Source organism: Martes martes, assembly GCF_963455335.1.
Source record: "Martes martes genome assembly, chromosome: 5".
Classification (NCBI taxonomy): domain Eukaryota; kingdom Metazoa; phylum Chordata; class Mammalia; order Carnivora; family Mustelidae; genus Martes; species Martes martes.
The window spans coordinates 126408786-126436189 of NC_137892.1; the positions used below are offsets into that span (position 1 = coordinate 126408786).

The window sequence follows — 27404 nt, forward strand, 5'->3', positions numbered from 1 at the left end:
TCTGCTTTAGTGATAACCTGGGAATGAAGCCAGCGGGGCCATAGCCTCTTGTCAAGTAATGTCACCAGAGGGTGTGTGCAAGCACGGTCACTCTGGCAGGTGCCACACGAGGGCAGATTGCCTCCAAAAGCATCATTACATGAAGACACAGAGAGCTAAAGATGTTTAGGTGTGGGAAACAAAGGATCTTCACAGGTTCTTGGAAATGAACAATGATGAAGCTCAAATCACTTGAACATGGCCAGCTCAAGAATTCTGATTTTCCAACTCCATCCAGCACTTACTCTAATAACCCATGACCAAAGGGGAGAGAGAAATGTCTCAGACACCTGGCTGGGCAGTCTTCAACATGGTGATACCAAGGGGGACAAAAGAAGGGAAGCTGTTTAGGAGGAGGTGTGAAAGCGGAGAAATTCTGGTTCAGAAACGCTCAGTTTTAGCCAATGGTGAAATACACAAGGGGAAAAACCCTATTCTAAATTTCTTCACATCTCCTAAATAATACAGAGTTAGACCTAGCATTACATAAAACCCTTAGGGGGTAAACAGCATGCTTGTTTTTGGGAGGCATTTTTTGGCATAGCTCAAAAACCTGAGAAATTAAAGGTGTTATACATACATTTACAGATATGTATGTACATTTTCATTTCTTTGTCCTAAATGAGGTCTTTAAGTGAGAAGCAGTAGAGACTTCCACCTCACCCCACAGCAGAGATGTGGAGTCTCCTCTGTAGAGAGAAATAATTTGCATTAACATGGCTTCAAGAAGAACCCTGAGCAATCCTGTCAGGACGCCATCCCTCTGGAAGTGGACACTTGACACCTGTCTGCCACAGCCGGCAGGACTAGTGAAGTCACAAAATCTGCCTGCTTGTCATTTATACTGAAGAGAAAGAACTCTCCTCCCAAAAGCAGAAAGAAATAAATTTTTATAGCAAATTTATCTTTCTTATACTTGTTTAAGTCTCACAATTTATATACAAAAATTAAAGTAAAAAAGACCAGGAAAGCATATGAGACAGAAATAAAGGAAAATTTTTTCAAAAAGATGACTGAGAATATGCAATTATGAAATACATGTTTAAATTGGCAAAAAGACAGACAGAATGAGAGGAAATGGGAAGCTAAGAGGCTCAGGTGATTTGACTATTTTATCATGATTCCACTCCCAGGTGCCCGAGCGCACTGGGCCAACAGTGAGGATACACAGCATCCCACCCTGCACGTCCATGATGTGTCTCTGTGGCATGCTGCATGGATTATTCATTCCAGCTTCTACAGCCTAGAGAACAGAGTCCTGCAGACACCGCTTCTGAAGCCTGACCAGGAGCTTGGTGAATGTCAACAAAGTTGCAGCTCGTCCAACTCTAAATGAGATCACCAAATTCTTAGAAACGACCCACTAGTATATGGAATTACAGATGTGCTGCTCTAAAAACCAACCTAACAGTGATTAAGTCTCACAATTTATCACAAGGCATACATTTTTAAAACTCTTGGACACAACGGCAAGCATTAAATCTCTCTGAGGCCTAAGGACCTTTGGCATTTAACACCTGTTAAGTTTTTTAAGTGTACATCCCAAAGGAGTCAATGGAATTTAAGACTCATTTTTCCCCCAAGTATGAATTTAGCAAGTAACACAAATGTTGCTACCTTCAAAGTCCCCAAAAGGCTCGGCTCTGGGGCAAGGATCTGAATTCGTTCAACAAATATTTAAGGAAGACCTGATGTGTATAGAGCATATTGCTACAACAAGGAGATTCCAATATTTCAGCATTCAAGACATCACTCCCCACCCCACCCCCGTTCTTCTTAAGGAAGCCACTTGGCAAAGCACACAGAGGACAGGCACACAATCAGGACACGAAGTGAAACAGAACCAGAAAGTACATAATCCTGCATGGAAGTTAAATAGATCTTTCTCCAAGATAATAAGTAAAACTGTATCACAAGAGAAAATGCTCAGAGGACCTATTACATGCCAGACACTGGGCTAAGGACAATGTTGGGAGTGGGAAGTGAGCAGGGAACAGGCATATATAAAAAGAAAATAGTAGCTTCCAAAAATAGTAATAATATATGCTAGACACTATGCTAAAATGTGTATGGAACCACAAAAGACCCTGAATAGCCAAAGCAATCTTGAAAAAGAAGAACAAAGCTAGAAGTATCACAATTCCAGATTTCAAGATATACTACTACAAAGCTGTGGTAATCAAAACAGTATGGTACTGGCACAAAAATAGACACATAGGTCAGCAGAACAGAATAGAGTCTAGATATAAACTCAAGTTTTTATGGTCAATTATTACAAAGGAGCCAAGAATTTATAATGGGAAGAAGTGCTGGGAAAACGGGACAGCTATATGCAAAACAATGAAACTGGACCATTTTCATATACCATGAACAAACAAAAATAAACCCAAAATGGATTAAACACCTAAATGTGAGAAGTGAAACCATAAAATTCCTAGAAGAGAACACAGGCAGTAATTTCTTTGACATCAGTGGTAGACACTTTTTCTAGATATGTCTCCTCTGGCAAGGGAAACAAAAGCAAAATTAAACTATTGGCACTATAGCATAATAAGAAGTTTTTGCACAGCAAAGGAAACTATCAAGAAAAAGCCCACCTACCGAATCGGATATTTGCAAATGATACTTCTGATAAGGGGTTTTAATATCTAAAATATATAGGGGCGCCTGGGTGGCTCAGTGGGTTAAAGCCTCTGCCTTCAGCTCAGGTCATGATCCCAGGGTCCTGGGATCGAGCCCCGCATTGGGCTCTCTGCTCAGCGGGGAGCCTGCTTCCTCCTCTCTCTGCCTGCCTCTCTGCCTACTTGTGATCTCTGTCTGTTAAATAAATAAAAATCTTAAAAAAAAATATCTAAAATATATAAAGGACTTCTACAACACCAAAAAAACAAAATAATCCAATTAAAAAATGAGCAGAGGACCTGGACATTTTCCCAAAGACAACATATAGAAGGCCAACAGATACATGAAAAGATGCTCAACATCACACATCATAAGAGGAAATGTAAATTAAAACTGAAATGAAATGAAATATCATTTTATATCTGTCAGAATGACTAAAATAAAAAAAAAACACAAGAAATAACAAGTATTGGCGAGGATGTGGAGAAAAGGGAACTCACACACTCTTTGTTAGGAATGCAAACTGGTATAGTTACTGTACAAAACAATATGGAGATTCCTAAAAAAATTAAAAATAGAATTACCACACGATCCAGTAATTCCACTGTTGAGTATTTGCCCAAAGAAAATGAAAACACTAATTTGAAAAGACATATGCACCCTTATGTTTATTGCAGCATTACTTACAATGGCCAAGATGTGGAAGCAACCTGAAAGTCCTTGACAGAATGGATTAAAAAGATGTGTGTACACACACACACACTTAGCCATAAAAATTAAATCTTGCCATTTGCAACAAAAAAGAAGGTATAATGCTAAGTAAAATAAGTGAGTCAGAGAGGCACAAATACCATATGCTCTCACTCATATGTGGAATTTAAGAAACAAAGGGAAAAAAGAAACAAACAAACCAGACTCTTAAATACAGAGAACAAACTGGTGGTTGCCAGAGGGGAGGTGGATGGGGTATAGGTAACACAGAGCAGTAAATAATGTACAGTATTGTTGAATCATTATACCATACAGCTGACACTAATGTAACACTGTATGTTAATTATACTTGTGTGTGTGTGTGTGTGTGTGTGTGTGTAGGCACTTTTCACATGCTATCACTGTCACTAACCCTATTGCAATTTTACAACAGACATTAATTTTGCAAGAAAACTGGGAAAGCTACTCAATCTCTTTGAGTATCAAATTGGCCAGGTAACCAGATCAGATGTGGAGATGGCATGTGAATGCATTACTGACTTCAAAGCAAACACTATTTGGAAATATTTAGAAAAGAAACTGAAGCCTGAATGGGCAAAAAAGCCAGGCGGGCCTAGGTGAGCAGGGTGCTGAGGGATAAAAGCTGGGCAGCTGAGAATCAGCTATGTCTTCCCCACGGGCCTCCCCACATGCCCCATACTTGTGGCTGTGGCTCCGGTAGCAGCCTTCTCACCTTCCTCATCAAGTCCCTGGCTTCTATTTTGATACGCAACTCAGAAGACCTTGGGGGCATATAAAAGAACTATATAGGTTTTGAAAATTTCCCTCTAGAATCTTATTAATCTCACTGAATTCACTAACCGTGCCTTCTGTAAAGCAATTTAATATTTATAAGATGTCTGATTTTCTTGTCTTTGTAACAACACGTAGGTGCCACAAAACAAAACACTGAAAAAGCAGCACGTACTTCACGATTTTGAAAAATATGAGCCCAAACGTACATGGAAGGGAAGGGGTGTCTTTCTCTGACTTGTCCTCTCTGCTTAGATCCTATTGAAAGATTATATAAGTTAAGAACTACAACCAAAAATAGTAACACACAATCACTTTAGGGATACAGAGGCTGATAGAGTTGGACATCCCAGCAAAAAAATTACTTTATTTGCAAACAAGGAAGGACAGAACAAACCATTAAGGAGAGTAAGGACCCAAAGGCCAATTCCACTTGGAATTTTGGTTTAACCCACTTATTGCAATTCAAATCCATTAGCATAATATATCAGGATTACAGCAGCAGAGGAGATGTAAGAGATTTTTTTTTTAAAGAGACATAGTTCCTGTTTGGGGGCTCCAATTATTTTTTAGGGTGACTTCCCTGCCGGAAACAATTAAGGACCCATACAAAACAGCATACGAGTGTACTGAACAGCACACTCCAAAGGTACAAACTCTGGTAGAATAGTGAGTGCCATGTATAAGGAGTTGTGAGATTGTACCATGAATTAAGAGCAAATTTTGAAACAAATTCCTTTTTAACTGAAATGTAGCTGAACTGATTTACTCCAGATCTGCTTTCAGAAAAAAAGATGACTAACAACAAAACAAGCTGATGGCGAAATACTTTTCAAAAAAAATCATTAGGAGGGGGCACCTGGGTAGCTCAGTGGGTTAAGCCTCTGTCTTTGGCTCAGGTCATGATCCCAGGGTCCTGGGTTAGAGCCCTGCATCGGGTTCTCTGCTCAGCAGGGAGCCTGCTTCCCCCTCTCCCTCTGCCTGCCTCTCTGCCTGCCTGTGATCACTCTCTCTCTGTCAAATAAATAAAATCTTTAAAAAAAAAATCATTAAGAGTTCCTGAATATATCCTGAATTGAAGTGACAGTGGCCCAGGTCCCTCTAGGAGCATACAGTTGCTGGTTGTTAAAGTTCAGGATGACAGCAACATCCTAAGCCGATTAAAAAATACATGTTATCTTTTGTAAAATATTTTGCAAAGTTTTTTTAAAAATATATTATTTCCTTTAAGAAAAAGGCCATTTTGGTTTTAAATGTTCATCTCACCACCCTTCGGCTAGTTTTTCCGTATCCCTTTTAACACCTGGGAAGAGTTTAGTGTGATTTCTTTCTTTTGAGAAAGATAAAGTCCAATTATTCAGTAGGCTACTTATAGAAGGTAACTAACTGACTGGTTCACTGCCTGGGAGGAAATGGAAAAGAAGTGACAGCTTTGAAAAGCTCAAGCTGTCCATCTGAACAAATCGCAAGGGTGCTTCAGCTCCTGGGGTGTGACAAACCGAACTACTTTCTGGGGTTCCCCAGAAGCTTCTCTCTACCCTCCCTCCACCCACTGTGCTTCTAAACCCTGCGTCCTGTCAAGATGAGCATGGACACAGATTTCTCCCATAGAAATGGTATTATCAACACTGGTGGGATGTAAATTGACACAGTATTATTAGAACTAGAATTTGGGTTTTGTCATAGGCGGCTGTGTTCCCACAGTTCATGTGACAATTCTCAAAGCGGGAATTATCTGCATGTGTTTCTACATGTCACACATTTTCGTATTTAAGAAAGGCAGAGATAGACAGATTTTCAATCAGGTTTAGCCTCTAAGGAGTGAGAGGCTGGAGAGAAAAAAATATTGGGACAGAGTTCGATCAGTACACACTGGCTACTTTTAGGATGGCTTTAAAAATCAACGTGTAGCTGCCTGAGAAACAAGAGCAGAGATCTGGAACCAGCCGCAGAGCTGGAACAAGGCATTACCGCATCATCTAAGCATTCTCTCAGCTGCACTGTTTCTTACCAAACCCAGGAGGAGTGTAAATAAAAGTCAAAAACATTGCCCAGAATCTAAAGAACAAAGGGAACACACATTTTTATCATGGAATAAATACAAAAACAGGCAAAAGTTTTCTAAATCTCTACTTTTTAAGTGGCTGATTTAGGAGGACTCTGCCTCCTGCCGGCCCCCTCCCCTCATAAACACCGTCCTGCCACATGGCGTTCAAAACAGAAAAAGGAAATGAAAGAACACAGCAGAGAAATGACTCCCGAAAGTCGAAGGTCCAAAGTGGTCACTGCTGGATTAAACAAGAGCCCCCACAATACTCATGGGTAGGACAAGTTTTAAAACAAAAGAAAATTTAAAATAGGTGTGATGAGAGAGAAAAACATTTTAGAATGGGACTATAAGCACACAACTATGAAAGTGTTTCTTGGGCTAATGGGCAGACATTGGGTAGTGCGCATCTGGAATAATACATGAGCTAAGATTTTATTATGAAAAGAAAACGTTGGCAAGGATTTAACTCTGAGATTAAATAAGAAGGAGCTGACAACAGTGCAGCATGAATACATTCTTCTTCATAAAATAAATAGCCAAGAGAATGGTAACATTTCTGGTTTAGAGGAAGAGAAACCTGTAAGAAGGTAATACATGAAACAGTGCAGCCTCCCCAAGTTATGCAACTGAAAATACATTCTTCTATTTGAAGTACAGGAAAAAGTAGGATTGACAGGGAGGCAATATATTTCAACCATTCCCCATGACTGTGCTCCCCAAGGAGCAACAGGAGCCCAGCCCAGGACCCCAGGGCCCCAGGCTGAGTCCAGCACACGTCAGTTGCTTTTCTACCTCAGGGATCTGCAGAAGGAGGCAGAAAGGAACAAAAAGGTTTATGGGTTAGAAATGAACTTTCGGTTGGGCACTCAATTTATTAAATAAGCTGGGTGAATTATTAGAGTCACTGCACAAAACAGAAAGTTCACTGAGGAACTAATAACCCTAAGACTTTATTCCAAAAGGAGGAGCAGGAACCTTAGGACTTTCTTCTCCTCGCTCCAGCCCTGACAAGACACCCACTGGAGAAATCAGTGGGGCTGCTTCTGAGGTGACAAGGGGAGAGCTGGTTCCCAGAGTTTCCATGTGTGTTGCTATTGTCTTAAGAGCTGAAAGGGCCTTACAAGAGTTTCTCTCCATCTTACAAATAAGAGGCTAAGTGCCTCGTCCAGAGTACCACAGCTTGTGCAGCACTGGCGGTGTTGTGCAGTGGTGAGCACGGGTGCCATTCGAAGTACCACAGCAACTTCGAGACAAAGAGCCCCCCATCCCACCTGCCAACCAGTCCTGCCACTTCCCATTTAATACTCCCTGAAGGGCCTCTGCTCCACTCTGTTGAAGAAGGTCCCTTCCTTTCCACAGTGGAAGCCATAACATGAAAACTAAACCAGTATTTTCACTTTGCTTTAGGACCTGTTATTAACAATCTCCTGGACGTCTTCGGCCTTGTTCAAGTTGACTCTGCACATGCAAAATTCCTTCCTACCAGGTTCATTTTTATACTTACTGACACTGTCCAGGTGCAAAGAAAGGTACTCTGCCCAACTGCCTCATCACTACCCCAAGCTCCACAGAACTCACGCCTTAAATCCAAACCCACTCCCTGCCCATTTTCTTTGGATCTTTCCAATGACAGCCATCTCACAGTTTTAAAGCAGGCTCAGGGTGCAAAGAGCCAAGCACGAAATAACTACGTACTGGTTCATAATCCACATATGCTCAGTCTAAGGGATTAATTATGCATGCTTCCAAAGAATACAAAGTAATTACAACTAAGGAATTTAATCATATGACAGGGTTCATTCCTATTACAACTTTAAAGGACTCAAATTCATTTTATAGAATAATTATGATCCAGGAAGCCAGCACCATTTTCAAAAGCATCCTAATTTTTACATAGCATTAAATTACCTCCATCAGTAAAAACTGTTTAAGAAGCATTTCAGCATCATTTTGGTTTTTGTGAAAGGAGAGGTGTAAAGGTCTGGTATCACGTAGTCAGTGAGCACGTATCAAGAGCCCACGGCCCACTGAACTAGGCGCACCAGCAAACGCAGTCAGTCACACTAAACCATATTATCTCCTTCTGATTTACCGACAGAATCACTTTCCTGGACACTTCTGACCCAGCAAAATGGGACAGGGTAATAAAACCTCTCAAACGCTGTGCTGCTTCAGGCATTTTAACCAGGGAGAGCCTTCAACTCAGTTGAAGTTGTGTGGCCTCCTTTCAGCTTCCTTCTTTATGTCCCTCTCTTTTACCCTGCCACCTCCCCTCCCCGCCCCCCCTCTGGGGCTTGCTGGCTGCTCCAACTGCTCCCACCTCCAGCCATGGCCAGTGTCAGCACCTGAACTTTGCCTTCCTTCCTTCAACCAAATATCTTATGCTCAGTAGGTTTTGTCCCTCCTAGACCAATTATACAAAAGGCCTAGTCACTAAGCAACAGGGATCCAAAGGCTACATTTTCTCCCTTTAAAAAAAAAAAAAGAAGAAGGAAAAAAAACCCCAGCACTTTATTTAATTTTGAAATCATGAATGTGGCAAAAACATTAACTAGACTTTCTGTCTTCCCAGGGCCTTGTCCTAGAAAACCCAAAGCCATGGTGTAAGGGACAGAACAGGAGGTGGGCTGAAAGGCAACAGAGCTGAGTAGAAGTTGCCCAAGAATGGACTAGGCCTGTTTTTCTTCATTCCCTCCTACACAGAAAATGTTGAAAGAAAATGCTAATTTGGTCAATGTGACCAATTTGCTCCTATCCCCTCATCACTGGTCCCCACACCCTCTGGCCCTGCTAACTCCCCATTAACCTCTGCCCCTCCCCTTTCCTTCCTCCTTTCGGTCTCTACCCACCCACTGGTTGATTACTCTTTCCCCTCTCTGCTCCAATATTTACTTTTCTATATTTTTTGAGTAAAACATCTCAAAAAAACAAAGGCCAACATCCATTTCACAGAGACAGACAGAATGGCTGTCCATCCAGGCAAAACAGTCATACATGAATCACATGTACTATGTAAGCCAGTGCTCTTCACTTTACGTGTCTCATTTCCTTCTCTTTAACCTCAAAAGGAAAGCAATTACCACTCCCATTTTCAGAGGCAGAAAGTAAAGTTGAGGGACGGTAAATCACTTTACTGAAGATGTCCTGTGGCATGGGAACCAGGTCTACCTAGCTTCCAACTCAGGTAGTTGGCTCCCTTGTCCTTGGCCCAACTGAAGCTGCCCCATCCATCACGTCCACATCCCTCAGAGGAGCCCCAAGGCAGCACACCCACGACAGGCTCCTCAGAAGCCTCATCTCGGGTATAAGCAACCCAAGATCCACCTCCCTCCAGGCTCTCAAATCTCTGTTCCTGCATCATACCCCGGGGGCTCTGGTTTGGACCACATTAATAAACTCTGGGGGTGCCAACAGAAATACTGAATTCAAGTCAGTGAAAGCAATTTTTTGAAGGGACTACAGGTCATTAAAGTCAAGAACTATCAAAATTCAAAGGTAAAATTAATGTAAAATTTACTTTCAAATTCATAAATAAACAGGAAAGAGAACTTTTGAGTAATTTTAAAAAGGAGGGAAGAGGGTCAGATACAAGGATAATAAACTGGAAAAAAAAAAGATATTGGTTGCTGGATGATGTAAAAGTTAATCATTTAAAGAACTCAGGCCTTGGGGCGCCTGGGTGGCTCAGTGGGTTAAGCCTCTGACTTCAGCTCAGGTCATAATCTCAGGGTCCTAGAATGGAGCCCCGCATTGGGCTCTCTGCTCAGTAGGGAGACTGCCTCCCTCCTCTCTCTGCCTGCCTCTCTGCCTACTTGTGATCAATCTCTCTCTCTCTCTGTCAAATAAATTTTAAAAATCTTTAAAAAAAAAAAAAAAAAAAAAGAACTCAGGCCTTTAAGCTTGGTTGGGTCCTGAAGACAGACTAAGTGGTAGTATGCTCCTGGTAAAAGCCTCCTTCTGTCCTCAGGAAGCTGCCCTTTCAGCTCCAGTCAGCAATCGCCAGATGTCTAAAGGCAAGAATGACAGTGTAAACAAAAGCCACTCACTTGAGTGTATCACATGGTATACCGTTCAATTACTTTTACTCACCATGCACATGCATGCCCACACCTCACCTTGTTCTAAAAATGAAGAGGGAAACTGCATGATTCTATCTCTTGTGGCTTATTTGGTAGAATAGGCTATTCTTTGCAAGGAAATTTTATATAAAGTTTCTTGCGTTTTGGCTTATACTGAATATAAAATATGTATTAAAGTTACTAGGGCGATACAGTCAAGAGGACTCTGTAAACACAGTATGTTTTTACTTCAGAAGAGCCTGGATACAAAGGTGAAAATGTTTATTTGCCTATGGCCATGCAAATATAAAGACTTTAAAATTTGAGAACAGGAAAAGAAAAGGATGTATCATTTCCTTTCCTCAAGATTTTGTACCCATAGAATCCTAGTAAAATGACGTAGAAAGGATATCCTTGAAAATCATATACGAAAAACTTTTTAAACTTTTAAAACTTTTTAAAACAACCAAATTTGTAAAATAAAGTCCACATAATGGTTTGGATTCAAAGAACACACTTGATGTGGCTCATGATCCCTAATTTCCTAATTCTTCTTAATTTCTCCATTCTTCTGTTAGATGACAGACATGAGTGGATACTGGTCCCAGTTGAGCAGAGTTAGGGATGCTGGCCAGCTGCTGGCACTTTGGGTTCAGATGACCTCTGACATACAACAAAACCTATCTGAACCAAAGAGAAGAGTGAACTTTGGAAAATGCCTTTAAGTTTCTTTTTTTTCTAGGAAGATAAAGGAAGACCGTGCTAAAACATCTAACGGAAGCAGCTGAACAGACAGGCTGCTCTACCCAGGGCAGGAGAGGGAGGTGGCCCCAGCTCCACTGGGAAAGCAGGGAACATAAGCCACCTCCCCTCCCCGAGGCCAGGTCCTAGATGGTACGAGTGCTTTTGAGAGCGCCACAGTCAACACTGTTCTTAGAGTATTTTCAAAAACTAGATCTCTTGCTTTCAATTATTTTTCCCAAACAAGGTCTAGTTTTTAACTTTAGAATTGTAATTGTAAAGCTGGGTATTATAAACTACCACTTAAGCTGTGGGGGGAGCCCCAAAGCATTTGTTATCATCCTTGTGCCACCAGCTGTGGCCACTATGACTGTGTGAAAGGTAAAACGAGTCAGGATCACTTCTGTCAAGGGGTTTTAAGCCACGAAGGAGCTGGGCTATCTGTAACATGTCCTCATGTCCTCACTGTGTGGGGCCAAGAACTTGTGAACTGGGCCAAGAGACCTGTGTCCCAAAGATTCAGCCCAAACACCTGCAGCTTGCCACAGTGAGACTTTGCTGGGTGACAGTCTTAGAAACCAATTATATTCAGCCCAGCCTTCAGTTTTCTGCCACCAACACCAATCGAAATTCTTTGTATGCAACGTATATAAGCATTCCCTTTTGATTTAAAAACCCTTTATTTTGTTCCCTCGGATGCACTATTTGGGCTTCTGCCCAAATCTGTGTTCATGGAACTGTACTCCTGAGACCCCAAATAAATGCTTTTGATTTCAGCTCAGCCTCTTTCTTCGGTTGACAACTAGTACTTCACAGCACTTTACTATCACTAAGCTCTGGGGACAATTCCGAAATCAGCTGCTTCAAATTTAAGAACACCTCTGACCCTGGGGTTTTCCTGCTTCTTCACGCAGGTAGGGACCAGGTTTCCAGGGGTGATGAGTCTTCACTCCAGCTGCATCTGGGCTTCCTTGAACTAGACCATAAATAACCATCTAATGACAAAACAAAGCACTCAGAAATATATTTTTTAAAAAGACCTGAAACACATGTCATAAAACAAAAAAACTTACAGAGGACCCATGCTGACACCCAGTTTTATTTAAAGTTGTCTCACTGCGGACAGTAAGTAGCTTTTGTGATTTTCACAAATGTCAATACAACTAGATACAATAAAGACCCAGAAAATAGGATTTCTAAGACTCTCTTCGGCCCTGTTCCTTATCTTTCCTTGTAATTCTGCTCCTCTTCTTAACCTGCCTATTTCTCTTCCTGGCATCACTACTTTCTGTCACCAAATTTAATACCTGGAAGGGAACTCTAGACTCCTCAGGAGAGCCACTCCTCACCAAGTCTGGCGACTCTACTTGGCAGGTATCTCAAGTTTACCTGCTTACTTTCCAAAGCAACCCTTCTGCCTGGAAGACCTGGTCTACTCCAGCGGCCCTCTCATCTCCGCACTCAGCCAACAGGAAGAAGCTTCCAGAAGCCCTAGCCCTGGGGCCAGGCTGCACATGGGTGAGGGACACCTCCAAGAGCCCGCAGTTAAGTTTCTGTGGCTCACCTCCCATCTGCAAAATGGGGATAATGAGAATATTTACCTCAAACTCTCCTATGAGGCTTAAATGGAGATGATGAATATAAACAGGGAGCATCATGCCTGGCACATGCTAAGCCCTCAAAATACATTATTTTTATCATGATTCAGATGTCACTCTTCAGTTGCACACCTTTAATGGCTGTTGCTGTCCATAGAATAAAAAATTTTCTAGCAGGCATGCTGATTGTAACATTAAAAATACCAGGTTTAAATCAAGGCAAGAAATGAACTTAAATTCTGGCTCTTATTAGCCATGCAATCCTGAAATGCACTTAACTTCCGGGAGCCTCAGTTTTCAAAGGTATCACATGGGGAGAATACCCCTTCGGGGAAGTTAATAGCTGTACTGGGCTGAATAGTATCCCCCCCCATTCACATCCATCTATAGCCTGTGACTGTGACCTTAACTGGAAATAGTCTTTGCACATATAACTGGTTTAGGTGAGGTCATACACAGGCCAAGAACAGCGAGGATGGTGGGCAACCCCCAGGGGCTGGAAGAGGCATGGGAGGATCTCCCTAGAAGCTTTATATGGAGTGTGGCTGTGCTAACACCTTCATTTCGAACTTCTAGTTTCCAGAACAATAAGAGAATAAATTTGTTTTTTAAGCCACCCAGCTTGTGGCAATTTGTTATAGCAGCCCCAGGAACCCAATACAATAGCTAATACTTAATGCTTCCAAGTATTCAGCATGCAAAATGATGACTCCGTATTACACATGAGGAAACTGGTTACACAGTGAAACTCGTGGGAACTGCATGCCCCTTGGGTGTAGGGGGTATGTCTTCATGCCCGCTCCTAAATGGAATCAGACACAGTGTATGTAGCTGCCCACAACACTGCTACTCACAGTTAGGACTCCAAAGTGGTAGCAGTGGCTACTGCTACTCATACTCTGGCTCCCAAAACTGCCTGACCTCCAAGTCAGGGGTAAACAAACATCTTCCTTAGGGGTAAGATAGTAAATATTTGAAGTTTTGCACGTCAAGGCAAAATTGAGGCTTTTATACCCAGTGAAAATGGAATAATTCAGAAAGGTAAAAGCCAGTCTTAGCTCAAGTGCTGTCAACAGGCACACGGGTGGGTTTGGCCTGCAGACCCCTGCTCTATCTCCCAGTATCTCTGTTGGGAGCTCCAGTCTTTCATCTGCTGGTCATCTTATTCTTCTCCCCGTCCCTTACCTCACTCCTGTAGGCAAATACCCCTTCCGCCTCCCCTCCCCAACCCCACAGACACGGCCTCAGTTTAGGATTTCATGTCTTGCCTGAATCACTGCAAGAGCCTCCGATCTCACCTCACCCTGAGCCTCCCTTTACACCTGTCACCAGGACCTGTCCATCTACACTGCAGGCCTGAGTGTGTCAGTACCCTGTTAGATCTTCCATGCTGCTCCCCTCCATCCCCTCCAGCAGCTGCTGCAATCCCAGGGCCACAACAAAATCCCCCGGGAGCTCTTCCAAGATCACCAATGTACAGGCCACATGCCCCCAACATTCTGATCAGATAGAGGGTGGGGCCCAATTTACAGCTGTAACCACTCGAGAGCTGAATCTGAGAGGCGGCCAGGATTTCATCCCTGATTTTTATACATGATCCATTTTGCCTGCTAGGCAAACTTCCAGTTTTTGTGTTTTTGTTTTTGTTTTTCAAAAATGCTCTCAGAGTAAGACTGGGAGAAGCCACCCCTGAACTCTCTCCTCTCCCCATAGTTGATGACCCCCACCATGGCACACGCCCATGACTGAATGTGTCACACTGTATGGTGACAGCTACTCACTTGTCAGCCCGGCTCAGTGACCTGAGCACTGTAGGAATGTATCAGCTATTACATGCTCATCCTAAAGCATTTCCAAGATCAAGAATGCACTTTCCATTTTCCTCTGAGAAGTCAAACTATGACCATCTTTCAAAGGCAAAAAAACAAATGCTACCCACCCAAGCCCCTAACACAGTTGACAATGACTCTTCATCCTCTGGATGCCCATGCACTCTTACCACAGGCACTAGGTTAACTCGACCTCTTTTATCTCCCAATTCTCTGTACAGACATCGTACTTCCGTTATAGAACTGACCCTTCCGTGAGGGCAGGCACCCACTGTTCAACACCTAAGCTCAGGGCTTTGTGTATCCAAGTCATTCAAGAAGGTGAAATGTATACTCTCTACATCTTGTGCTTGGAATTAAGCAAAAGGGACTCCAATAATGAAAGCTTACCAAAGAGGAAAAAAGTTTATATATGCAAGTTTAAGCATCAAGAATCAATATAAAGAGAAATCATGAAGGTATGTAAAATTAATTTTTCTGGCACATAAAATAAAGCATTTTTAAACTTCCTCCCTTCTCCCCAAGAAGTTTTGGAAATTTACTTCAAAGATATGTAAGTTTAAGACTTTTAAATCACTTTCACATTAATTAATGACTTCACCTATAAAATATATCCAGATCCTATCTTTGTTTCCTACATTCTTTTATAAACTCAGTATCCATCATCACATGAATAGAAAAACACATTCTCTAATAGAAGACATCATTTCAAAATCAAAAAGTACTTATGGAGTGTCTGCTTTTCTCATTTAACAAGCATGCCTTAAGCATTTACTATGCACACACAAAATAGTGGAGCTACATACTAGAGGAACATAAAAACATGACCCCACACACTACCCACCAACAGAACAACGTATACTGTTTGGCGCACCAGTGAGCATTCTACCAGCCATGACTACTTGGAAAGGACTGGGCTCCAAGTAGAAAACTCTGAGAAGGGAATTTGATCTAAGGCTTAACTGTTTGTGTGTTTTGGGCGTGGCGTGGGGGGAGTGGCTGTCAACAGAAGGTAGGAGCCCATCAATCTAAAAGGATGAAACTCAAGTCCTGATTCCCATCCCTACCTCTCTTCCACTCACAGCCTTCCTCATTTCAGCGGATGGAAACTCCATTCATACTGTTGGTCAAGCCAAAAACTGCAGAGTTTAAAAAAACAAAAACAAAAAAACTGCAAAGTTCCCCTTGATGACTTGTCCTCCTCTCACATGCCCCATCCAATCCCTTAGGAAAACCTGATGATTCCACCTTTAAAATATATGCAGACTGGGATCCCTTCTCGCCATCTCCATTGTCCCCACTCTAGTCTGCTTCTACTGTCTCTCACCTGGATTATTAGGGTGGTTTCCTACTGGCTCTCTGCTGCTACATTTGACACCCTACCTCCTCTCCATTCTATTGTCAACACAGCAACTGTATCAAGTCTGTTAAAAGGTCCAGGTGGATGTCATTCCTTGGCTCAAAAGCCTGTCATGGCTCCCATCTCTCTAGGGCTTTTACTCTCGGTCCTGACAATGACCTACAAAGCCCTACTAATTGGACCTTCCAAGACCTTATCTCCTACCCGGATCTTCTTGGCTCCAACCACCTGGGGTTCTACTACCTAGCAGAACACACCCACCTTAGCGCCTCTGCTCTAGCTGTATTCTCTGCCTGAAAGACTCTCCTCCCAGACATCTGTTTGGCTAACTCCCTCACCCCTTCCATGCTTCCACTTAAATCTTACCTTCTTAATGAGACCTACGTTGATCATCCTTTTTCATACTTCATTCTGCCTCCCCATGCCCTCTTGCCCTGCTCCACATTTACGCTTTCCCCGACCACATATGTGATAATGTACTCACTGTGTTTGTTTTTCCTTGTGTCTCCGCCCTGCTCAAACGTAAGCTCCACAAGGGCGGTGATCTTTGTTTTGTCCAATGAAGCAACTTGAGCATCTTTAATAGTGCCCGATTTGAATAAAATCAGATTTATCTCTCAGAGGATCCTCTGAAAAAATCTAATGATCTTGGTTCTCCCCCCTAACTGCTGTCTCCCTATCTGCCAAATAATACAAAGAATTTCTTCATCAGCAAAGTCCAATTACAGTGAGAGATTAAAAAAAAATTCTAAGAAAAGGACAAGTGAAGTAACACTTGTTCATAGTAATGTTTAATCAAGCTACAAATATAAGATTAACAATACAAAACTGTTTCTATTTTCGGAGAGCAGATAGTATTTAGAATTCGAAGTGAAGTACATCCTGTAGGAGGGAAAGCCCATCGCAATTTCTCTCTCTGGTGGTGCCACTAGTGATAGCCCTCTTTTGGGTCAGAGAGATATCTCCAGCTACCCACCACACCTCAACTTCCGAACACCTGGGCTCTCACCAGCAGGAAGGTGGCCAGGTAGTCATCACTTTTACACTCATAGCTCCTGGTGGGGTAAGCCCTCAATGCATGTTTGTTAATCTGAAACAAAAGTTCATCAATGTTCTTTCACATCAACTTGCCAGTTGCCGTATCAACTGATAAAGGATGTTCATGTTCCCATACTACAAAAAATCACATAAACAGATAGAATGCTATTGAAATGAGCCTGAAACAACGTCTAAATGTTCACCATATACTTTCCTAAGTATTTTATTTTCAATGTGTGGATGTTGCTATTTTTTTTTTAAAGTCAATCAACAAATGATATTTAGGAGATCATGAATCTCATATTTACAGACGAGGGAACTGAAGCTCAGAAATGTCAAAGTGATTTGTGCAATGATACAGGTAATTTAGAGGAAGGGAACAGCTAGCGGACAGGAGACAATTTACACAATCCCTTAACGTGGAGAACACACAGTGACTCTAAATAACCCTGGCATTTCTATCTTTATCATTCTTCTGGTGTGCAGTACATGCCAGCCATGTTAGAATACAATATTTAACCACTACACCAATGACTTCTTGGGTTTTGATACTTTTGCCTGCAGTTCTGGTGGTAACAGGCTACCAGGATGGAAGATAAGATTACTGGAATTGTCTTTTAAAGAAGAGTTCTTCCGATTTTAAAAATATCTTTCTACTTTTCAAAATCAAGCATTTAGTGAGTAACTACTGAGAACCAGGACATTTAATTCTCAGTGTGACCTTATGAGGAAGCACGCCTACTTTACCAACAAGAAAATGGAGACTTACCGAGGTTAAAGTAACTTGTCCAAAGCTCCTCTCACAACCACACAGTGGTCCCCAGATTCTACAGCGGTCCACAGGAAGGAGACCCTGAACATGAGGCTCTTGGTTAAACATGAATCACCTTTGTTTGGGGAGCTAAGCTCCCCTGTCAGAGTCAGGCCAGCGCCATCTCTTCTGCGTAGCCTTGGGAGGGCTCTCAGCAACCTGGCACATGGCTTCTCTGCCACCAAAGACTTAGTGAGGATCAGAGTCCTGCCTATCCCCCCTCCACATGTGAATCTAGCCTGTGCTCTGTAAGTGAAAGGTGACAGATGGGACAGGTCCTCTTGAGTACAGTCTCTCCAAACAAGATCTAAGCACTACTGTGCCATGTTATTCGAGATAATCATTTAGTTTGTGGCATCACAGTTTCATAAATAGATGGCAAATTAAATCAAACTTCATATTAAACTCTGATTTTAAAATACTCTGAGACAATAAAGCAATAAATTTTTAGTCAACCTGAAGAAAAAGAATATAATTAAAGGAATTGTCATGTTTATCAGGGAACTGACACCTTTTCACAGAACTTCTTCATTCTTTGGGTTCTGCCTTCCTGTTTGAAAATCTTAAGATGGGGGCGCCTGGGTGGCTCCGTGGGTTAAAGCCTCTGCCTTCAGCTCAGGTCATGATCCCAGGGTCCCAGGATCGAGCCCGATGCAGGGCTCTCTGCTCAGCAGGGAACCTGCTTCCCTCCCACCCCTCTCCGCCTGCCTCTCTGCCTACTTGTGGTCTCTGTCTGTCAAATAAATAAATAAAATCTTTAAAAAAAAGAAAATCTTAAGATGACCAGACAGGAACGTGTGGGATGACATTTCCCAACAAAGGGGAGTTTTAGCTGAGCCCAAGAGTTACCTGAAGAACATGAGTGGGAGCACAGGTACCTGCCTCCTTTTGATTCTGCTGTGATCAGCCTAACAGGCTAAGATTCCTCAGTGTGATTTCAAGAAGGATTCATGGCTCAAAAAAGAAGTGTGAGAAACCAATGACGGTGATTATGAGCAGTATCCCCACCTAGCTTCATGACCAAGACTGTCTGTGGCTGGTCACATTGACGTTTTAACCAAAGGACTCAGTCATCTCTTTCAAAAGCCCCAAAGGTAACCTCATTTTCATTAAGAAAATACAGATAGGGACAAAGGTTACAGCTAGAACTGAAGTCTCCTTTAAAAATAGCTGGAGGTTGGGATGCCTGGGTGGCTCAATCGGTTAAGCTGCTGCCTTCGGCTCAGATCATGATCCCACAGTGTTGGGATCCAGTCCCACATCGGGCTGCTTGCTCGGCGGGGAGTCTGCTTCTCCCTCTACCCCTCCCCCACTTGTGCTCTCCCTCGGGCGAGTGCGCACACTCTCTCTCTGACAAATGGATAAATAAAATCTTTAAAAAAAAAAACAGATGGAGACAGAAGTATGGGAGAGGAGAAACGGGTTCAATTAAGACAGAGCTAAAACAAAACAAAACAAAACAAAAAAATGAATGACCTCAATTGCTAGTCCAGAAGTTTCAAAATAAGGACGAGTTTGTAAACAGCCCGCTTATTAGACCTTTTCTCTGTATTCCTGGCACAACCCTCTCAGGTCTATTTTTAGTCATAGAAGAATGGGGAGCAGACAGGGAAGGGCTAACTGTGGCCCAGCCTTACCTTGGGTGCCCTGACAGGACTCTAGCTATCTTTAATTAATGTCCGAGGGACATAAGAGGGCCCCTACACGTGGTGAAAGAAGCACAATGGTGAAACTCTACCCCAGAGAACTGACAGGCCCACAACTGGTGTACCATGCCTGACGTCCCCAGGCTGTGTTTTGTTGAAAAGGCTCCATCTGGAACATTTAGAAAGGGCAATGTGGAAACCCTGCATATTTAATTTAGGAGTACAGAAAACAGGACTGCCTGTTTGTTTACCTAGTTTTGCCACCCTGCTTCACAGACTCACACTACATTTTATCAGCAAATCACTTTCACATGACCTATACATTTTCTCAGGAATAAAGAAGTTTCCTTTTAAGGGACTCCCTTCTGCTAACTAGTCCACATTCCTAAATAAAGATAAAACTAACATTTCTCATCACCCCACATTTAAAGTCTTTCCCTTTCACGATATTCCCCAGGAGAAAAGCCTAATAAAGCTTCTAAACCACAACAACTCACTGCCATCCAGATTAAGCTTTATTAAATATTAGAGATAAATCATATCTTTGGACCAGAACTGAATAACCTAAGAAACTGATAGTGAAATCAATTCTATGTACTACTCCAAAATGGCCAACATCAGCATTCTAAAGGCATACTACAAGCAGGGATGATAAACAGGAGGAGATAAAATGCTACCATGTCAAAAAAAGAAAATCAGACCACAGGGTTACAAAGCTTGGCAGTGACAGACATGTGACTAGTCAGGAATCAATGAACTGTCTATGAACAAAGAATTTAAGGGACTCCTGTTAAGACAGAGGAAAGTATGAATAAAATTCAAACAGCTTCTGAATTCCCATCTACTATACTTCAGACTATAGCAAACTGCCTTCTTCCTACACTCAACTCCATTAACCAAAATAGGTCTGTTTATCTAAGGCTCCATGAGATGATGAAAAAATAAAAATTCTAGCATTCTCTTTCAGCTAAAGAAACCATATGGCTTTCTTTGCCTCTGCAGAACGTACTTATACTAAAACCGTTATTAAGCTTAAGCAATGGTTTTAGTACTGAGTATAGTCAGAAAAAAGCCAGTCGACCACATTTAAGGGCACATGAGTTTTCCACCCTCGTTCTGGAGCTGGTTCCTCACCAGTCTCAGACGACCTTTCTGAAACCAGCTGTATTTTCTGAATAAATGATGAAGGCAGGATGCAAAGCAGATGAACACCCTCACGCCGCAGAAATATTACTCACTGGGTGAGTGCCTGGGACATTCTGTAGAGAGGGGTCTGGCAGGGCCTGCTTCCCCTCCCAGTTTTTATTACTTAAGCCCATGTAGAAAGGAGGCGATGCCATGAGATGACCAAGTGAAAAGAAAACTATCTGGAGAGTATGTGCAAAGATTGTCAACTGTTGGAGAAATCTGACAGGACTGACAGTTGAACTACAGCAGAACCTTCAGCAGTGATGAAATGGACTCTTCTGCATCTGTTGTCCAACCTGGTAGCCACTAGCTACAAAGCACATGAAATACAGCTAATGTGATTAAGGAACTGAATTACATTATTTTATTTTAATTAACTTACATTCATGTGGTCAGATGCGGCTCACAGACCCAGCATTGAACAGCACAGGTTTAGAACACTGGAAAAGCTGACCACAGCAATCTCCCAGATAAGAAAAAAGCTCAGAGGAGACTAATGTTCCTATTCTTTCCCCCAGGAATTAAGGGGAAAAAAACTTAATTAGCTCCCCTCCTTAACTGTGTTAGTCATTAAAAAGCACTATCTAATCATTTCTGTCTCATCTGAATGTGGACCTAACATATGATTAGAACACATAAAATGCAGAAGTACTGAAACTGCTTTTTCTCTTCCTGTAAATAATGAGAAGTTAAGAGCTGAAATAATTATTTTGAATTTTTACATTTCTCCCTAAATTGAAATGTAAACTTTGAACCAAATACTTACACAAAAGATAGCTTAAGCTGCTTATAGATTTTTTATCATTTTTTTCATTTTGCTTTCCTCTCAAAAGTCATGGTAAAATCTTTCATATGATTATACTTTGAGACCTTAGAGGAAAAAAACAACCTGTCAACAAAATCCCCAAGTGCTCAGACAAAAAAAGATTCATTCCAATAGCAACTGTGTAGTTAAGTCGGGGTGGGAGGGGGGAGCTGCTCTTTACAACCACAAGTTCTGAATACTCAGAACATGTTCAAAAAGCTTTAGCTTAACTTACAAGATCTGTTCCATCTGTAGTCCTAAAAATCTCCAACACTAGCATCCTTGATAATAACTGGTTGCAGGCAAATCCTTTCAGCCTTATGCATTGCACACTATAGCTTTAAAATGGCAAGTTCATTCTAAAGACATGTCATCTAGGGACACACATTCCCTGTACATTATACACTAAGGCTACAGCAGAAAAAACTATACTTAACATTAACTGATTTTCTTTTTGAACTTCCTAAAGATTTTGTTTAGTGCCCCTGAATCTGTTTAAACAACATAAAATGATACAGGCTTTAATGAAGTTTTTCAAATCCCAAGAAATAGAAAACAATTTTAGTTCTAGGATTTAAAAAATAATAATAATAAGCAAACTACACAGTTTAATAAACCACAAAATCTACTGCTTTAACTCAAAATCGACCTTAGAACAAACACCATACCTTTTCTAATCAATAGTTCCAAAAGCAGGACACTTGACAAGGCTGTGTGTGGTCTAAGTGACAGTGAAGTCAGTGAATGAACAGAAGCAGCCCAGTAGCAGCCAGTCACATGCGTCTGCTTGCAGATGTCTGTACCTGTCTCCACCCTTTCAACTATTTACCAACTATTTGCATAAACTCACAAAATATGTAAAAAGGCAGCAGGGCCCAGGCTGATATAACACAATGGTATTTAAATATAAGGTCTTGTATTAAAGGCTCAAAGAGTCAGTCTCACCCACCGGCACCAGCCAAAAAAGTCAAAGAGGCACAGCAATTTACACACAATAAGGCATGAGGAATGCAGCTGCAGGTTCAGTACCCTTGCTCAAACATCAGAATTCCATCTCAGACTGCATTTACAAAATGTAAATTGCCAAGAAAGTTACTACTTTCTACCAAAATTAGTACCGCAGATGCTTCAGGATGCTGCATTGTAGCAGGGCCAACAACACACTCAAGGCTTTGGAAGGATCCCCCCCTTGGTAATACTAGTCCAGCACCTGGAAGTGGGAGGAGAACAGCAGAGAGAAAGGAAGGAAGCAAAACTGCTGTCTCCAAAAGTGGAAAGGACTAACATGTGGATGAGGAATAGACTTACTTTGTGTGGTTCCAGCGAAGAGAAAGACAAACAAGAGAGGCAAATTTTAGTTCAGTGCAAGGAAGAATATATCAAAGATCAGGGTTGTTCATAATTGGACTGGCCCACCTAGAAAGGCAGTGAGCACCTCCTTATTGAAGGCCAAACTTTGGATCACAAACCTCTTTGTGATCCAAAAAGGTTTCCACCATCACAGGAAGTTAGACTAGATAACTCCCACCTCCCACACCCACACTGAACAGGACATTCACAAGGCAAGACCACCTCCCTAACTCCAACACCTCCCGGTTCTCTCACTCCAGGCTTTACTGCTCTAATTCATTTTCTAAGAGAAAAAAAAAACCTCCAAATTAGCGCTTTAACAAAAGTTAGAGACACTAACAACTACTACTGAAACAAGCTCTGACAGTTGGGCAGCTCATTCACTGGAATACAGAAGCACCGCCCTCAGACATGATATTCACATTCTGTGCATTCTTTGTAGTTTCCCACATCATTTTCCTAAATAATACTCTTTGAATTTAGTTAACGGACTCCAAACTCAAAATGATTGAACTTAAAGGGATTAATTTTCTTCAAACTTTCTGCAGTGAGAGTGAGCCACTCACCTCATTCGACAAAGGCTGCAAGCAAGAAGCCTACCCGGGACATTCTTAAACTGCCCTGGCTAGAACCTCAGAGAAGTGATTCTAATTTCTCCACCAAGCCAGGGCCTGAGAGGTGTGGAAGGCAGAAATAGGACTTACCTTACCTTGCAGATACCCGACCTTTATTTGCAGATATCCATCCTTCCCCATTATTTCCGTGCTTCCTGAAACCCATCACTAAGTCACCCCACAGTGTTCAAATGGATGCCTAACAGGGTTTGGGTCCTCTTCTAATTCTACCCTAGGCACAAGATTACAGATCCCAGAAGCTCATTACCCAACTATTCAAACTCTAAAATGATAGCACCGTCATAAGAAGTACTCTCAGAACTTTCTCTGAAGAGTACCCACTCCCTGTCTGGAAATACTTTAAGGAGGCAGCTATCTGCCCACAATCCATCATACACTCAGAAAAAGAGGCCAGCTGTCCACATCCCTGTTTGATTCCCAACCTGTAGGACAACAGTCTGAAACAGATTAGGGTATCTCTGTCCAAATCATCCCTTTCAGCCTCAACAATATATTCCAGACCATCTGCACTAACGGCCAGGCTTTACCTTTCTGAACGTGAATGATGTCGGGGAAGTTGGCCAGGTGCCCCTGATACAGCGCTAACAGGTCCATGACCGGGTCCAGGTCCTGCCTGGGCTGCTCGGCAAAGAGCTCGCCGATGGCGTCGTAGGCATCTCCGGTGAAGGCGATGGCCTGGTTCAGGCCGGCGGAGAAGGCCTGCTGGTCCAGCTCGAAGGCCTGACTGAGGCCGCGGAAGGACTGGCCCACCTTCTGATACTCCTTCTTGAAGCCTGTCACCTGCTTGCGCGCGAACTCGTTGGCCGTGTGGTTGAGCTGCAGCGCGCTGTCGTCCATCTTCTTGGTGAAGCACTTGAAGCCGTCAATCTTGCTCTCCACCTCCTGCAGGTCGAGGGCAGCGGCGGGGGGCGTGCTCAGAGTCAGGAAGAAGTTGGCGCCCACCATCTCGTCTTTCTCAGCCTTCCGCTTGCCCTGTTTCCAGGCCTTCTCGTCCGTGCTGCTGGGACAGGTCAGAAAGTGCTGGAAAACATCGCACTGCGCCAGCACCGGGTGGCTGGCCATGTGGTTCATCCACCAGATCAGGCCCTTCCTGCGCTTGGAGATGAAGTCCTCCTCGAAGCGGCCGGTGGCCTGCTTCTCGGGCAGGTGCGGCACCGAGATGACGGGGAACTTCTCGGCCAGGCGCGCGTACAGCCAGTCGAAGTGTTTGTAGCGCCGGTGTACCGGCACCTGCGTGTGCGTGGGGACCAGTTTGTAGGAAATGTAGCTCTTCATGCCCTTAAACTTGGTCTGTTTGGTGGGATCGTCGATGGTGCACTGGAAGGGGTAAGGGTTCTCCTGCCATTCGGGACCATAGGGCCCCAGCACCACGCACAGCTTGTCCCCATCCTTCACGAAGCCAGACGCTTCGCCCAGCACGAAGGCCTCGCCGCCTGACTTGACGAAGGTGGAGAAGCGGTTGAGGTTGCGGCTTACAGTGGCCGAGCTCTTGGCCCCCGACGGATGGTGCTGCGGGGGCGCCGAGCCGCCGCGGGAGCCCAGCGACAGGTCGGAGCGCGTGGACAGACGGTAGCGGCTGGCCGCGCCGCCCGCGGACGATGAGCCGTCGAGGTCCGGGTACGCGCCGCTGCCCAGCGCGCCCGGCTCGTCGGCTACCGTGGAGCTGTCGTCCCACTCGTCGTCCCAGTCATCGTCGCTGCCCTGGCTGGCCTGGTAGCCGCCGCCGTAGAGCTGCTGAGGCGACGGCTGCAGGGCGCCCCCGCTGTACGGGAAGCCCGCGGCCGGCGGCTGGAAGGTGCTCGGCGGCGGCGCCTGCTGCGGTTGCAGCAGCGGCTGGAAGGCGTCGGGCGGCGGCTTGAAGGAGGCGGGCGGCGCGGCGGGCAGAGGCTCGAAGCCGCCAGGCGGGACGTTGGCGTAGCGAGCCGGGGCTCCCGGGCCGCCGTCGCCCGCCGGGCCGGGCTCCGGGGCGCGGATCACCTGCACGTACGAGGCCGGGAAGAGGCCACGGTCGCCGCGGCTATTGACCCCCTCGAGCCAGCCCTCGATGTCCTGTTCGCTGCACAGGCTCAGCACCTCGTGTTCCCGCAGCGAGATCTCACCCGGGTTCTCCGACCTAAAGTCGTACAGCGCCCGGGCGCGCAGCGCCATGGTCCCGGGGCCCCGGCGGGCGGCCCCCGACTCCCTATGCCGCGAGCCCGGGGCCCGCCCGAGGGGTCCGCGGTGTCGCCCGCGCCCCGGCGCGCGGAACGGAGCCCAAAAGACAGCGCGCAGCCCCGCGCCCCCGCCCGCCGGTCGCGCCCTCCGCGCCGCTCAGCTCGCAGCGCCGACTGCCTTGCTGGGCCGCCGCCGCCGCCGCCGGCTGGGGGCGGGGCCCGCGGCCTCCCACGTACCCAGCTGCGCTAATCCACGGCCGAGAGCCGCGCGCCAGGCGAGAGTAAGCGATGGCCGAGCCGCCGCACCCGCCGGCAGGGCCCACTCTGCGGCCGCCACTGCCCCCTCCAGGCCGGCGCCGCGCCGTCAGGCGCCCGGTGAAGGTTTCCACTCAGAAACCTTGTGTGGGAATTGTTTGGGCTCTTAGATTAAAAAAACGTATCCTAGAAAGTAAATTAATAGTCGCATTCCTGACAGACGTTCCTACTCTGAGCGCTCAGTGAGTGCTTCTAGAATAATTTAGCCACACATCTAATGAAGGATTTTCAGTGAATATTAGCGACAGCACCAAGAAGAAAAACAAGATGCCTGTGCCCGGCGCTGTCCGCTCCTTTTCATCTTCCACCCGCTGGAACCTTCTGGCAAGAAGGGGAGGAGGATGACTCGAGCAAAGTAAGGAAGGTGTTGTGCTTGACAAATTAAGAGGCTAAGGGTGGTAGAGAGGGTGGGAGGAGGTGTCGGGGTAGGAGAGTTTACAGTAATATAAGTGGGCACGGGGAGCAGGCATTTTGAGTGTGTCCCTTCTCCTCCCCGAGACACAGGTAGCGCAGGGGACGCGAGAGGACTTTCACTTCGGAGTCAGGCTGCTGGGTTCCAGTCTGCCTTTGACACTACCTAGGTTATGACCTTGAGCAAGTCACTTGTACCTCCCTCCTGGGGTGGTTGTGGGATTCGATAATCGTGTAGTCCCTACTTTACAGATGAGGAAAATGAAACGGAGAGATTAATACATGGCAGATACTCTACAATGGGGAGTACAGTTCAGGTGTTTGCTGCCGCTCTTGCTGATGTTACTGTTATTTGGGAAAGCAAAAACCCTGTCCTCCTTCGTAAACAGAATAGGGATCCTAAAATCACAGTCCCAGAACATAAGCACCTGAAGGGACCCCCGTGTTCACACCTGATTCCTAATCTGAGATCAGTGACCATCTCTCTCCATTCATCTTTGTCTCACTCAATTTATATTATCTTTAAGATAAGTAGATTTTTAAAAATCACTTCCTGAATTATTAATCAACTCCAATCTCCAAAGTCGCCTTGTTTCACATCTTCTTTTCTTTCTCTGTGTAATTTGCCCCCAAGCTTTTTCTTCTCATAATTATTAAGTCTAGCCTAATTATTCCTTTGAAGACACCTCTAATTGGGATTCACAATTCATATGCCATTAATTTCAGCCTGTCCTCTGACCCTTTTCAAGCAAATCTGGGAAACAGGCCAGAAGAGTTTACAATTATTCTAAGGAAGGGCTGTGGTATTCTAAGCATCTTGCACAAAACCACCAACCTAGTATACCAGAATTACTCCCACAGTGTTTATCCCTAATACAAAAACCTTAATTCAATTCTGTAAGCAAATTCTGAATTACAGCATTTTTAGCTGAAAATTCTGGGTTACGATCCTTCTTAACAGTAAGCAACAGAGGTCACTGAATTTCAATGTCAACAACTTATGTGGTCGGAAACATGAAGTCAACATTTATGAAACACCTAGAATATAATTGATTTTACTTATTAATTATGAGAAGCTAATCTAGATTATTTAGGATAAATATGTTGAATTTCACCCTTACTATTCATCTGGTAGTTACTTTTTTAGATTAAAGAGTTAATTAACATGAAACTTGCAATGCTTCAGGTTTTGAAACAGAAAGACTGAAAATCTATTTCAGGTATGGAAATTCCAGGAATTTGAGGTGATGTC

General features: G+C 43.9%; 1 protein-coding gene across 1 annotated transcript in view; it reads right to left on the minus strand.

Moving 5' to 3' along the window:
• SNX18 (sorting nexin 18) overlaps nt 1-25527 on the minus strand; it is a 28800-nt gene extending 3273 nt beyond the window's left edge. The window contains exon 1 of the mRNA XM_080804590.1: nt 23801-25527. Within this exon, the coding sequence (XP_080660716.1) occupies nt 23801-25421 (1621 nt within the window). The 5' untranslated portion in view covers nt 25422-25527. The remainder of the gene's footprint in view (nt 1-23800) is intronic.
• Nucleotides 25528-27404: the final 1877 nt, after the last annotated feature.